A 13,866-nucleotide genomic window follows, 5' to 3' on the forward strand; every position below is an offset into this window, starting at 1 on the left:
TTGTACGAGACCTGCCTGAGAGGTCATGGTTCTAACATACCTATCCATCCATCGAAGTGTCCAAATCTATGTTCGCGTTTCATAAACATCGAGGCTGAATTGGCGTGCAAAGAAGACATGCTAGAAGCTTGAGCCTTGAGCTGAATATGTTGTCTGTACAGTACTGTTGATGAGTACATGTACAGGGCGAGTGTATCCATTTTCAGCCCGTATGCATTGATCATGGTGCTTCCTCTTAGCGGATTTGTCGAACGTTCTGTCAACTATCTACACAACTTTCATCGGCTGCAAGTTATTCCAAGATCTGCCCCCTTGGCCAGTGTCTGACCTTGACTAAGTGGCATATTAGTTTTCAAATGGCCTTTCTCGCAGAATCAAGACCTATCACCCTCTTTCAACGATGGCACAAACCAAGGTATTTACGTCTCGGAGTTGAACCGTCACGCCTCGCGCTTTTGCTACGTCCCGGGTCCCCAGCATATAGAACTGGTGACACAGTCACACAGTTCATTTTCTAGAGAACCGACGTCTCTAGGACCAACCCGTCGAGAAGCTCACCAAGGGTGGGAAGCCTGCTGCTGATATGCCTTAGATGAAAATGGTCGTTCTGGCATTTCTTGGCAATGCTCAGGTCTGAAAGTTCCAGACACTTGTCTTTGAGCACAGCTAATGTCCCGCTGCTTTCAGCGTCTCCCAAGAAACTGATCCAGGAAAGCTCACTAGATCCCACGAGGCCTGGTTCCGCATCAGATGTCCAGAACTGTTCGACATCTTTCTCGCATGGTCCGGTGGCCGCCAGATCATTCTAGCAATATTCAATAGCGTTGCCAGGATCAATGTGTCAGCCAGGCTGGGACTCATATAGCCTGCTAAACTCCGTGTGAGCAGGGCTCTGAAGTGCAGAGTAGAACCTTTACTGGCATTTCGTATTTGTCCACCTGAGCGGTCTATTCCGCAAATGATTCAGCATGGTTCATGTTCCTAATTGAGTAATCTGTCTGCTCCTGCGGGCATTATGGGTGCACGTGGAAACTTCAAGCCCCAACTTCATCTCCAAACATTTGACCTTATGGGTTAGAGGTCTGCATTCCCAGGAATCGACTAGCGATTGCTCCAAACTACGTCCGCGCATTTAATATTGTCGGTGAAGCCAAAAGGTAGTATGGTGGTCCAAATTGCAGTTGAACTATTTCGGCACTCATGATCCTGACATTCCTTACGGTACCAGATTCAGAAAAGGATATCCAGAATCTCTCAGACGTTGCCTGTTGTCATTTGTCGAGGATCTGCATTGATCATTGGAAATTGGAATGCAATATAGAACTGGCTCCTCCAAGTAGAATATCACTTTCATGCAGACAAGATGAATTGGCAAGGCTACTAGTCTCGCGGCTATCTCTGTCCAACATTCAATGACAGAAAACTTCATCCTTTCGAACCTTAATTACATCTCGTGCGGCTGATGATCGAAGTACCACCCCGTTTCCGACATTGTATCAAATGATTCGTTTATCGTCACCAAGAACACACGAGTTCCACATTGGGCCCCAGCCCCCAGGTGTCCTAAAATGTCACCGTGTCAGTTAACAACTTAACAGACACGTGTGAGGCAGATCAACCTGAAGTATACCTGAAAGATGCATTTCAAGTACCCAGGCCTCTGGCCCGCCTAGAAACTCGATTTGACACTTTCCTAGACCTAAAAAGTAATGTTGCGGCATTCAATAAGACGAGTCGAATGTTCGATTTACGGTTTACCTATGGTGCCTTCGAAGGCCGTTATAATGTCTTCCTACTCCTACGAGGCCCATATCGAACCTAGTTTCATTCGCCAAACTTAAGACCTCGTTGAAAAAGCTAGTATATCGGCCGTCGTGCCATTCCATTTTAGAAAGATTCATTTTCTGGAACCGGTGCTGTGGAGCGAGGTCGTCCATCGAATGGAGTGCCCACTGTTCCATCATGTCATCATTCGGCTTGTTAGATAGGTGTTTCACTTTAGAACTTACTATATAGAAGTGGAACATTGAGCATTGGGATATCTTAGATCCTAGATCATCCAGTTCCTGGAAGTATTCGACGGGTTGCAGTCTTATTACTACGAAAATACTACCTCTTTTGTAATATAATCATCTCCCCCGCCCCTCCTACCCACACTAATGTTTGACAGCATTTGAGGATCTTGTTCGTCTCTACACTTTGTCCTGAAGATTTGCAGATACCATCTATATTATATCAACCTAAATGATAGATATAAGCGCCTCTGGTAAAAGCCTCCCTTCCCAAACCTCTTTAAACCAACTATTTCTCTTCGCTATGTCCTTAAATATAATTTGTAATAGACCAACTCTAACATAGGTCTGCCTATTTGAGGGGTCTCTGGCGAGGACCATAAAGAAATCCTGAAGGGCGTTTTGATCGCCCTTTTCTTTCATCGTCTTGATGTGTAATAGATAAACGACGGCTAAGGCACACCCATGACATGAGTTTGAATCCCTAGGATCACCGAACTTCAACCATTCATGCTGCTCAGAAAAGCGATAATCGCTCCAAAGACTAGCCAAACCATCTCGAAGGTCTATACCCTCGTCGCCGTCCATGAATTGGCATTTGGGGTCAAAGTCCGCAAAGTCCGATGTCCTGTCAGACCTCATATTCGATACATGAAGCTTGAGTTTTCTACTGTTGCGAAAGACTTTTTGGCAGAATCTGCGGACATGACCTTGGCCGAGACTCGTCAGAATTTGTAATTCGGCGGACTTAACGCCCCCAGTAATATCCTCACTTGCCAATTCGTATCTCACTGATTGAATCTTCTTACTTAAAGGCCTGTCAAAGTGGCTCTGCCAGGGTTGAAGATATCTTACGCCCATGCCACTACTGATGGAAGCCCATGACCAAGAAGGGGCTCTCCAACCGGGTTTCGGACTGTAGGAGGGATGGTTGCGGTTCATTTCCATTCCATACCAAAGTAAGTCGTTATCGATGTTGCTTAGCCAAAGGCCGGCTATATACGTATCTTTGGTGATTTCTATCATTTCCCTTGCTAGTCCAGATAATGCCGGGAGAGCATCAGAAGAATTGGTCATATGTAGCAAGCTGTAGGCCTCAACTACGTTTCGCCATCTTGAGTATGGTTTCCTTTCGTCCTTCCCGACCCTCCCAATCCGACGTCCTCCTGTTTTGAGCAACAAATCGTATTTGGCCTTTGTTGGCAATAGAGGCATGCGCGGCTTGAAATGCGAAGCAAGATACCTTGAAGCAGAAGAGCACTCGCAACGGGAACTTTCGCTGCAGTCAAAGGTGAATTCGCGATGGTTGCATTGCAATACTCGTCGTGACAGCAAACGCTCTTGAAAACACCAAGCGCGGGTAAAGAGGGGAAATCGATCTCGAAATTTTTCTTGTGTCGTGATCAAGTCAGATTCCCGAATTGTTCGGACACCGAGAACAGTGTTAACTGTGTTATCCCCCCTCGGGTGCATCAACCGAAAACACAGATCTGGCTTCGACTTCGAGAAGCATCCCCCCTGCGAGTCAGGGGACTGAGTTACGGCAATAGTGAGAAATGAATTTCGGTAAATAGAGACCATCTTTGATGACTCTCGTTCCCAGTCTGCCTTGTTTTTCTGGATAATGCAGAGAGAGTCGATCCAGATATATCGAACGCCAAGCTTTCTGGTGATTTCCATAGCATGTTGGAAATTCAGGGGAAGGCGGTTCCACGGAATAAAGGATTTATATTCATGGACTGTGTCTAACGTCGTCATAGCCGAGATTGGTTTCGTGCCCCAGCAATGGCTGAGGCATATATAGGGGGTTCCTTTTAGGTGGCCTGTTTCTACCAACCGGACACCATGTTCTGAGGTGCGTTCAATTGGGGTCACGTCGATTAGTCTCGTGGGTAAGGAGGCATTTGCGTCATCTGCACAAGACGCATGGTGCGTTGAACACTCCTTAACCCAATGGCTGATTCGGTCAAAGCTAACGGTAGAGGCTGTGTCTCCTAAAAGCAAATTGGATACTGCCATTCCGTAGAATTGAACCGTCGAGTCTGGTTAAATCAGATAGATGTCCAAGGGGACGCGGCGACGCCTCCCATTAAAGCGACCAGAAAGCTTGATTTGGAATGACAAGTGTAGGCGTACCTTGAATAGTAAAAAAGTCTAACTCATTCCTAACCTCTCCGTCTCCGTCTAACACTTGCAACTTAAACATGTCTGATTTCCAGCGAAAGGAATTCCACGGGAGCTGTGAGTTGAAACAAACGGCGATAGCGACATCTAGGATCTCCTTAAAGACCTTACAAGAGCCGCACCCGTTTTTGGCCGAGTTAGCAAGAAATTCAAGCGTAAAGGCGCGTCTCGGCCAGCCGTTTCCTCGAGAATTATTTTCGCTCTCATATATTATCCCACTGTCTTCCCTGAGCTTAGCTCTCTTTTGGTAAGTGTTACGATTCATAGAGCCCTGTCTACGGGTCCGAAGATATTGAGACCAAGAGTCGCAATCTGAGAGGCAGCTTTCAGTACCGACGATTTCAAAGAAGTCCAAGTACTCTTTTGGTTCTTGGCTGCCGTTACAGAGGGCGAGTGCTTCTTCCATGGAAAGCAGTGTAGCAGACATAGCGAACGTCGTTGAAGGTAGTTCAGGACAATCAGGACAATCAGGACAGTTAGGACAGTTAGGACAAAGAGAGGGAGTGAGGGAGTTCGCATCATGCCCACGTCTACGCGTGCAGGGGTTCGTTCCTGGAACTCATGAACCTGACAACATCGGCAACCTAAGAGTTCACTTTCATCACAATGCAACACACCCTAACGGAGAGCCTGGGTTGACAATGGCTTCAATATGATTGCCGCATTGATCATCGCTGCAATCCAGACCACGGTCGCTGTCACGATCCAGGCCTACAATTATGGCCAGAATGTCAAGAACGCGAGAGAAAATCAGGGGTCTTGTCAGCTGTCAAACGGGGTGAAACGGACTCGATTGAAGGACTCGATTAAAGAGTGAAGTAAGTGATCGAATACAGGCACGAATTAGAGTTTATTGCGTCGATACTTTATAACAGTACCCCGAGAACGCTTCTTCATTGTAGGGGGTTCTTCGGTAGAGGCAGCCGATAAGCAATCCGTCCTCACAGAATCCATTTTCCCCAAGGGCCAAAGGCTTTTACCAGCCAATTTTATCACAAGTCTTTGACCGAGAAGAAGATATCCGGTTTGCAGATGTTTAGCTTAGCTATCTAGGATGTGCTTATTCTACAAATAGCATATTTGCCAGCTTAATACGTACCTACCACTTTTCCACATGAGTCCATGACCGTGTCCTGATGCGAGCAAAGTAGGTTGGCAGACTGCGATGCGAGCAAAGTGACCTCGTGAATTTACTTGGCATCACCATGATCGCATCTCTAGCTCCGAAGCAACATGTAAGCTGTAGCCTGTAGCTTGTAATAGCATTGTCCCTCAATTGTGAATCTAGAGTATGCGCACTTCTCTTGTACCGAGGAACACGAAAGAATTATGCCAGTGGGTTAGAGTTCTCTGAAAGGGTAAATGAAGTAATTGTTTGAAGATCTGAGCCGTCAATAATGCTAACGTCTCGGTAGTCATTCGAAAACACAACATGGTAGAGGTGATCACGGTATTCTGAAAGATGCCGTTAGAGAAGGCTTAGCCGCGAGAGACGGAGAGCAAGAGAGAGTGTGGGGGTGGTACCTGGACGTGATTTCCTTGGTTTCGAAGTTAAAAGATCTAGCACAACGTAGTGCTGCATGGTGTTTGATGTTATCATACTGTAATATGCGCCACCAGGCTTGAACCTTTCCATGTGTTCTACCAGCTTATCGCGGTTTCTCAACAACTCAAACCCCCATTTCTTGGCTGAGACAAGAAAGTCGATTGTGCCACCTCCTTTGTCTTTCTTCGCGATGTACTCAGGAGAGATGAGGACCTGTCCATCTAACTGAGTATAAAAGGAGCGGTAAAACTCTTTTTGATATTGATCCTCCAATGGAAGAGTCCCGCCTGCTGACGACCGTGGAGGTTCAGAAAGGTGGCGAGGGATGAAGCCTCGAATAGCGCCTATAGCTAAATCTAATGCCGTTGTAAAGTGAATTACACCGGCGGGCACCTTCTGATGCAACATGTAGGAACAGAACCTAGAACAAAGTCTTAGTGATCAACGGAAAGCGAACTAGAAGCTATATAGACTCACCAACGATGGATGCTACTGGGAAACATGTACTGAACTCTGTAATTTATCTTCTGGGCATACAGCCAGCCATTCCTCCATATCATGTCCAGCGTCTCAACTTCTTTGGTGTCCTTGAAATCATCCGCGATAACTTCATCACAGGCTATCGCTCGCTTGAAGACCGTCGCTACGCCCTGACGCTGGAGAATATCGTCATTTGGCATGCCTCTCATGAAGGGTGCGTGCTTCAGGTAGCGAAATAATCTATCAGGGTGGTTGAACAGGCCTTCGCGAACAGCATCGAGCTCAAGCTGGTGATCATGACGTCTTTGATGTTCCAGTTCCTGAATAGAATAGATTGATGTCAGTTTCAAGATATATGTGACTGCTGGACTGTAGACTACGTAAGACACTTACTGCCGCCTGTCCTAGAACTCCCATGAGTGCGGTGAGGCATCCGACATGCCCATTGCTGATGAGGAACAGCTCATCCATCAAGTCCTTCGACAGGGGAGGAGAGCCCGTCGCGTTCATATACTTCTTCATAACATTAGTTGCCTCCTCGGCATCCAGCAGCAGGCCCAGGACATCCTCATCATCGCAGTCCATTGCCTCTTCGTTAAAAGGTTCCTCAGCACGCATAGAGATCAACTGTCTAGGCCCAAAGGTCATAGGTATCATGAAGTACTTTTGTTTGTAAAACCCCGGGTTGCCTCGGCCGGGGGAGCCATATGACGCAAACGAGATAACACAGGGACATTCGGCAGCAATGAATGGATCGATTCCTTTGAGAAAAACAGACCAGAGGGTGGTGTCCCAATAAGACTCCTGGGCTTCATCGAACAGAAGATAGGCCGGGCGAGTGATCCAAGAATCTCCAATTCCTGTTACCTGCATCAGATAATCGTCCCAACCCCCTGCCTTTTCCACTGCTTCCCTTCCCCAGCCAGTGATAATATGTACCGGCTTTTCTCCCGAATGGCGTGCGAGTAGCTCGTTGGCAACGAGCCTCATTGTGGTCGTCTTTCCGCATGCAGGTGTGCCCTTTACGAGGATCATGCGATACTCTTCGGCTCTATCGATGATGCCATTTACGAGCTGTACTCGAGGAGACACTGACGTCGGCAGCTCTGCGGATTCAGTTAATATCAAAATTCCTTTGCGGTTCAACAATGAATCACTTACTGAAAGGATTTGTTCTTAGTGATCGAGCGACCTTAGAAGGGGGGTTTCGGTCTTTAGGATGTGCGTCAATGACTTGATACAAAACGGCTACATTAGTAGCGGAGGTAGTGCTTACCATGATCATGGTGGACCTCCATCAGATGCCCACAGTTCACACAGGGGATAGAGATGGACGACGTCGGCTGCAGCAGCAAAGCGAGAATGGTGAGAAAGTCGCTATTTGAACTGTCGAAAAGGTTGCGTTTGAGGGAGGTTGGAATTGTTGGCAGCCACGAGATCGATCTAACTTTTAGATAAAACTCGCAAGAAGGACAATGATTGATTGAAGGAGGTAAGTGGCCGCCCACAAGCGAGCCGACGATTACCTACCTACTAGCGGCTCGGCTCGGCTCTTCACACTACCTAAAATGGGGTTGGTGCCGGGGATGGTAGTGGTGGAGAGATCAGGCGGGGTGTGGGAAGTAAATAAATAGATCGCGCTCTCGCTAAGCGAGCCTCCGCGTCCTTTGTTTGCGCTATTCACCGTCATGCCGGAACGCGTTTTCTCAAAATTCAGTTGATAGTGGGCTAAAATCCGATTGTCGCCTTCTGAGGGCACGGTGGGTCAAGCATTGCGCCGTTGACTCTAGTTAACGGCGTCTCGGACGAAGGTTAGTTTAAGGTCACTTTCAGACTGTGGATCCTGCTATTGGCGACGCGATGCTCGAAACTTTTGCAGCAGCTGCGGTACCTGTTGCTCAAGGGTTGTCGCCGGCTCCCAGGTAGTGGCCTCGTAGCCTAACCACTTCACTTTGTACCAGGTTTGTCTGCCCTTACGGCCCGGCGTCCGGCGCGTCTCGCAATCCAATATATCCTCAATGATATACCGCTCTTCGCCATCAACGTGTATTTGGCCGGGTTCCGGTTAAGGTCTGTTAAAGGGGTGTGCTGGAGAGGTAAGGTACGCCATCATCGGACTAGCTTCGAAACTAGGCTGCGCAGAGAGCCATGGGTCCCTACCTCTCCTGCAACGGATCCATGGTGGCTGGAAGGGTCGGTTTCGGGAACGTGATCAGACGTCGTCAAAGTGAAGGGACGCAGATCGGAGACATAGCATCAACGTGGAAAGTGGGCGTAGATCGGGACTTCAAAAGTGAGTGAATTGACCGCGACACTCCTGGATCGGGACGACCGAACCGCGCAGACGTAGATCGGTTGCAAGTGATGTTCTCATGGGCTGTGAAGCGCAGGTGTGATGTGACTGCAATGGATCGCTGAACTTGTAATGGATAGACGAGCTGAGCGCCCATGGTGCAATAGATGGATGAACCTGCGATGGATGAAGTGAATGGGATGGATATGAAAACCTATAATCGTCGACCTCGTTACAGAGAACGCGAAAAGGCGACGCACCTAAGCAAGGTCGACGATTAATAGGTAGGTATACAGTAGTAGAAACCCAACCCATGGGTCCGCCAAGAAACCAAAAACCTATTCCATGGGTTCTAACCTAACCCATATATGGCTGAGAGACATCTCGACTGTACGGGCATGAATAACTCCGCAACCTCATCTAAGCCCGTTCGAGGACAGCGCTCAAGGACCAAAACAGAAACCCCTTGGTGGCGAAGCTCGCATGCTAAAAAGAGCCCAACAGGCCCGCGGCCGACAATGATAATGTCAAAGAGTTGATCTTCCATGTAAAATTGGGCGACAGCTCTCTGTTGCGTCAAGTAACAATGACTACGCCGAGATTCACCGACAACAGGCGGAAATGGCTCTCTGAAAACGACAGTGCCGCTCTTAGACAGTTAGGCTGCGCAGAAACCTATGGGTCCCTACTAAATAGGTTAGGTACCTACCTTATAAGGTAGGTTATAGTAAATAAGACCTAACCTATAGGTCCCTAAATAAATCTACGACCTAACCTATAAGGTAGACCTAACCTATAGGTATAGTATATCCTAAGGTACTAAGGTACCTTTATACTTACGTAATACCTAAGGTTATAATCATTAATTAGTATAAAGATTAGTATAAAGATTAGTATAAAGATTAGTATAAAGATTACTTAGATTAGTATAAAGATTAGTATAAAGATTAGTATAGTTATCTTAAGTTTAAATAATTATAAAATAAATAAATTAAAATAGTTTTATATATATTTATTTTAGTACTTAGGCTCTACTATCCTTAAGTCCTTACCTACTTTGTTACGTAATCTAAAATAGATCTTCTATCTTATAATTCCTATACTTGTTTTCTTAGTATATTAATACCCTTAAGAGTCTTTAGCTTAGATCCTAGAAGTAGAGTTAGTAAAACTAACTCTACACTATTACGATCTTTATTAACTACTAGCTTAAGAATGTCCTTATCCTTAAGGTCTTTTAATAGATTATAGATTAATAGATCTTACGTAGTATTCTTTTTTTTATACTTTACTATTTGTATACTACGTATTTTACGTATAGATATAGAGAGTACTTAGGTATTATCTTAAGCTATAGAACAAGCTTATAAGAGCCTCTTATATATAATAGTATTAAGGCGTCTCTATATCTATAGTGTTTATACTTAATAGCCTAGCCGGTTTAGTTCTCTCTCTTTATTACTAATATAGTAATCTACTACTTACGTATTAACTTCTTTTAGACATAAGTTAATAGATATTTCTTACTCCTTTAGCTTAGCTTCTATCTCTTTTTTAGTTATACTATTAATATTAATAGTATTAGAAAGTATTCTTTTAAGCTCGTTACTTTACTCTTCTTAAAGTTAAGAAAAAAAAACTAATATAAGGGTATAGATAGCTAGAGGTTTAAGTTAGCTATAATAATAACTATATATATTATATAAAAAATTAAAGAGGCACTTAATACTAACGCTTATAAGAGGAATATAGAGTAAGTCTCTAGCTATTACTATAAGGCTAGAGAGACAAGTCTTAAGCTACTACTAAACTAAGAAGAGTATATAGTTATTAGGTTCTAGTTTTAAGTTAGTAATTAGTATAAAGATTAGTATAAAATAACTTACTTATTCTAAGCTATATATTTACCTTATTATCTACTATATCTATACTTAATAATTAATCTTAATCTAATACTAATGTTATAGTATTTATGTTTACCTCTTAGAGTATTTAAAGATAATTAGAATTTCTTATACAATTATAATAGTTCTTTTAGTATAGTTTATAAAACTACTCCTTAAACTCTAATTACTAATCCTTTACTTTAAAATTAAGCTAATAATAGTTAGGATTAAAAGTCTCTAATTTTAACCTTAGGTTTAAGATTATACTTATTATATAAATACTATTAAGATCTATATATATCTTATTATAGTATTAGTTAAGTTTAGCCTTAGTAGCGTTAATACCTTAGATAAGAATACAAACCTATAGTTTTTAATTAACTTTTGCCTTTAGTTAATAGTAAGATTTAGTTAGGTATTTAAACAACTTGTTATAGATCTATAAAGTATATAGTAAGGTAATACTCTTTGTCTTACTAATAGTAGTTATAAAAAAATTAAATAAGTAAAAAAGATTAATTAAATATCTGATTTAATCTTACTTAACGCTTAAGATCTAAAATAGGTATACTACTATATAATCTTTATAAAATTTGTTAATAGCGTTCTAAAGTCTTATTACCTAAATTAACATTAAAATAGTAGAGTCTTATTAAGTAGCTACGTCTATAATTAATTAAAGAGGACGTATTAGATTATTATAAGCTAGCCTGTTTTAAATCTGTTTAAAATGTTCTTATCTTTACTTACTTAAGTTAACTAGTACTATAAGCTTTTAAATCTATATCTAATTAGTATAAAGATTAGTATAAAAATTATAACTAATCTATACCTTTACTAGTATATATAGTATGCCTTAGTTACTTACTTATTATATCTTTTTAAGCTTGTCTATCTCTTACTTATTCCTTTAATCTTAAATAAATATTTTATTTATTAGTTATAGTTAAATTATACTTAAGAGCGCTTTTATAGTAAGCTAAAGAATATATAATAAATAAGGAATATATTAGATTTACTTATTAAGAAAACGACTATTCTTTAGTACGTCTTTAAGATACAAATTAATTTTATCTACTATTATATAGTTATTACTAGTATTATTAGTTATAATTAATATTACTTGACTAGTTAGGTTAAGATTTATTAGTAAATCATTAATAACTATTACTAAGGCCTGTTCTAAATAAACATTATATAGGTTTTTAAACCTAATTAACTCTTTCTAAAGTACTTAGTCTTTATTAATATAATATACTATAACGCCTATAAACAAAAGGCGTGTAAGACTTAACTAATAATTAAGAGATAAGGCTACCTTACTGTCTAGTACTAGGTTTATAAGTATGTTCTCTTTAACTTAGGTAACGCGCTATATTAGGTAAGTCTATATAGTTATTACTAATAGTAATTAAAAACAAGGATTTAATAGCTTTAATAGCTGTTAGAGATTAGTGTTTTTTATAGTCTAAAAAGAGAGTTATAAAGAAACAATCGTTTTAAAGACCTAGTCCTAAAAAGCCTTAGTTATAAGGGTAGTAGACTATATATACTAGTTAGTTTATACTAATCTTTATACTAACTAGTTATACTTATAGTTATAGATAATAAAATAGCCTTATAAAGAGAAAGTTGTCTTTATAAGCCTTAACTTTAACTTATAGATACATTAATATATTGTTTAGACGTTAGGTATTTTATAAGAGTAGTAGTACTAGTTATAAGTACTCTTAAATTAAGATAAGTAAGTATTATAAAACACTTCTAGTATATAACTACTAGTTTACTAGTATACTAATTTGTAGCCTAGTAGAATTATTACTAGTATACTAATCTTTTAGTTATGTCTTAACTTAGCTATTTTACTATATTAGTATTATTTAAACCTACTATTATAGCTACCTAATCTGTCTATAGCTACTAGGTAAGAAATTAGTAATGTTAGTCTTTAGTCTACTAGAAACATTAATTTCTTTAGCTAATAGTATTTAGTAAAGGTCTGTTAGTAATAGTGTTATTACTAAATAGGTTTATAGCTAGAGAGGAATTAGGAATAAATATAGTAGTAGATAATAAAGACATTATATAATGTTATAATTATAAAGAGTAGTTTTTAATAATACAAATGTTTAGAAGAGTAAGTTGTGTTTAAAAAAGAAAGAATTAAGAGGATTAGTATAAAGATTAGTATAAATATATAATATAATACATTAAGTTATACTAAGTACGTCCTTATTATTATTATTGTTCTTACTACCTATGCCTACTGTATACAGAACCTCTATACTACATAAATCACGTAGTAAAACCGTACTAAAGCCGGGTAAAAACCTACGTACTACTACTTACGTTTATACTATTATAGTACTACTAGGGCGCCAGGTCCTTATTACTACTCTACTAGAACTTAACCTTCTAGCCTAGTAATACTAAACATACTAATAGGACGCTAGTAAGGCGCTAGTAAGGTACTAGCTACTAGCTAAGGCTACTCTCCTTCTTATAACTCTTTTACTAGGTAGTACTTAGCTAGACAGAACTATAAGAATCGGCTAGTAGATAGTAGCTAATAGATTAGTATATAAGCGCTCTTACCTTTTACTATTACTACTATAAAGTTATAGAACGTCTATAGCGCTCTTAGGTAGAGCGCTTACTATAAGGCCTGCTACTATTAGTCTAGCTACTAGTAGTTAAGGATTAGGTAAGCCGCTATCTTTAGGGCCTTACTATAAGGGTACTAGGAGGTTACTACTTCTAGTACTCTATACTTAAAAAGAAAAGCCTAGAGTCTAACTTTACTAGTATAGATCTATATTAAAAGAGAGCTCTTATACTTATAAAGGAGTAGGTACTTCTTAAGGGTATCTATTAAGAGGGCAAGTAGTACGGCTAGGACGGCGCCTTAGTAGTGTACTAGTAAGCTGTCGTGTTAAGACTATCGTGCCTTCTAGTTCCCTTATAAGGTCTCTTCTAGAAGAAAGTCTCTATACTAGCCCTTTGCTTATATAGTACAGCCTACTCTATACTTAAGTAACGTATAAGGTAGCGCTATAGCGGCGCTATAGTAGCGTTTCTAGTGTTATTAAAGACAGGTCGCTACCTTATTATAGATAGACTATATAAGTTTGCCCTTATCTATACGTTTAAGACGTTATTTAAAGTCTACTACTTGTTTATTAAGGTAGAGGTTAAGTAAGGGCGTAGCTGTTTTAGACTTAAGGAACTAGACAAAGGTCGCCTAGTACGCCCTTATAACGACGTAAAGGTACTATAACTACTATATAGTAAGGTCCTTTATAATCCCCTTAGCTCGCTACCTAAAGGGGTAGTACTAGACCTCTATACTATATACTATAGTACTCTAGATTACCTTTGTATAGATCTCTCTTACACGTAGTAGGCTATATCCTTATGTAGACGTAGTAAGCCTTATAAGCGTAAACTACTAGGTAGTAAACTTTT

General features: G+C 40.8%; 2 protein-coding genes across 2 annotated transcripts; both read right to left on the reverse strand.

The window, feature by feature from the left end:
• Nucleotides 1-2,240: 2,240 nt before the first annotated feature.
• M430DRAFT_99419 (hypothetical protein) lies at nucleotides 2,241-4,623 on the reverse strand (the record flags this gene model as incomplete). Its single annotated transcript, XM_024870181.1, has 2 exons — nucleotides 2,241-4,054; nucleotides 4,149-4,623. The coding sequence occupies 2 exons, from the start codon at nucleotides 4,621-4,623 to the stop codon at nucleotides 2,241-2,243; spliced, it is 2,289 nt and encodes a 762-aa protein (XP_024721997.1).
• Nucleotides 4,624-5,320: 697 nt separating this feature from the next.
• On the reverse strand, nucleotides 5,321-7,550 carry M430DRAFT_40656 (hypothetical protein). Its single transcript, XM_024867418.1, has 6 exons — nucleotides 7,499-7,550; nucleotides 7,384-7,434; nucleotides 6,616-7,328; nucleotides 6,220-6,542; nucleotides 5,721-6,163; nucleotides 5,321-5,651 (listed from the first exon to the last, which is right to left on the reverse strand). Exons 1-6 carry the CDS (start codon nucleotides 7,518-7,520, stop codon nucleotides 5,524-5,526), a joined length of 1,680 nt encoding a protein of 559 aa, XP_024721998.1. The 5' UTR covers nucleotides 7,521-7,550; the 3' UTR covers nucleotides 5,321-5,523.
• Nucleotides 7,551-13,866: the final 6,316 nt, after the last annotated feature.

The sequence above is a fragment of the Amorphotheca resinae genome, assembly GCF_003019875.1.
Source record: "Amorphotheca resinae ATCC 22711 unplaced genomic scaffold M430scaffold_4, whole genome shotgun sequence".
Taxonomy (NCBI): Eukaryota; Fungi; Ascomycota; class Leotiomycetes; order Helotiales; family Amorphothecaceae; genus Amorphotheca; species Amorphotheca resinae.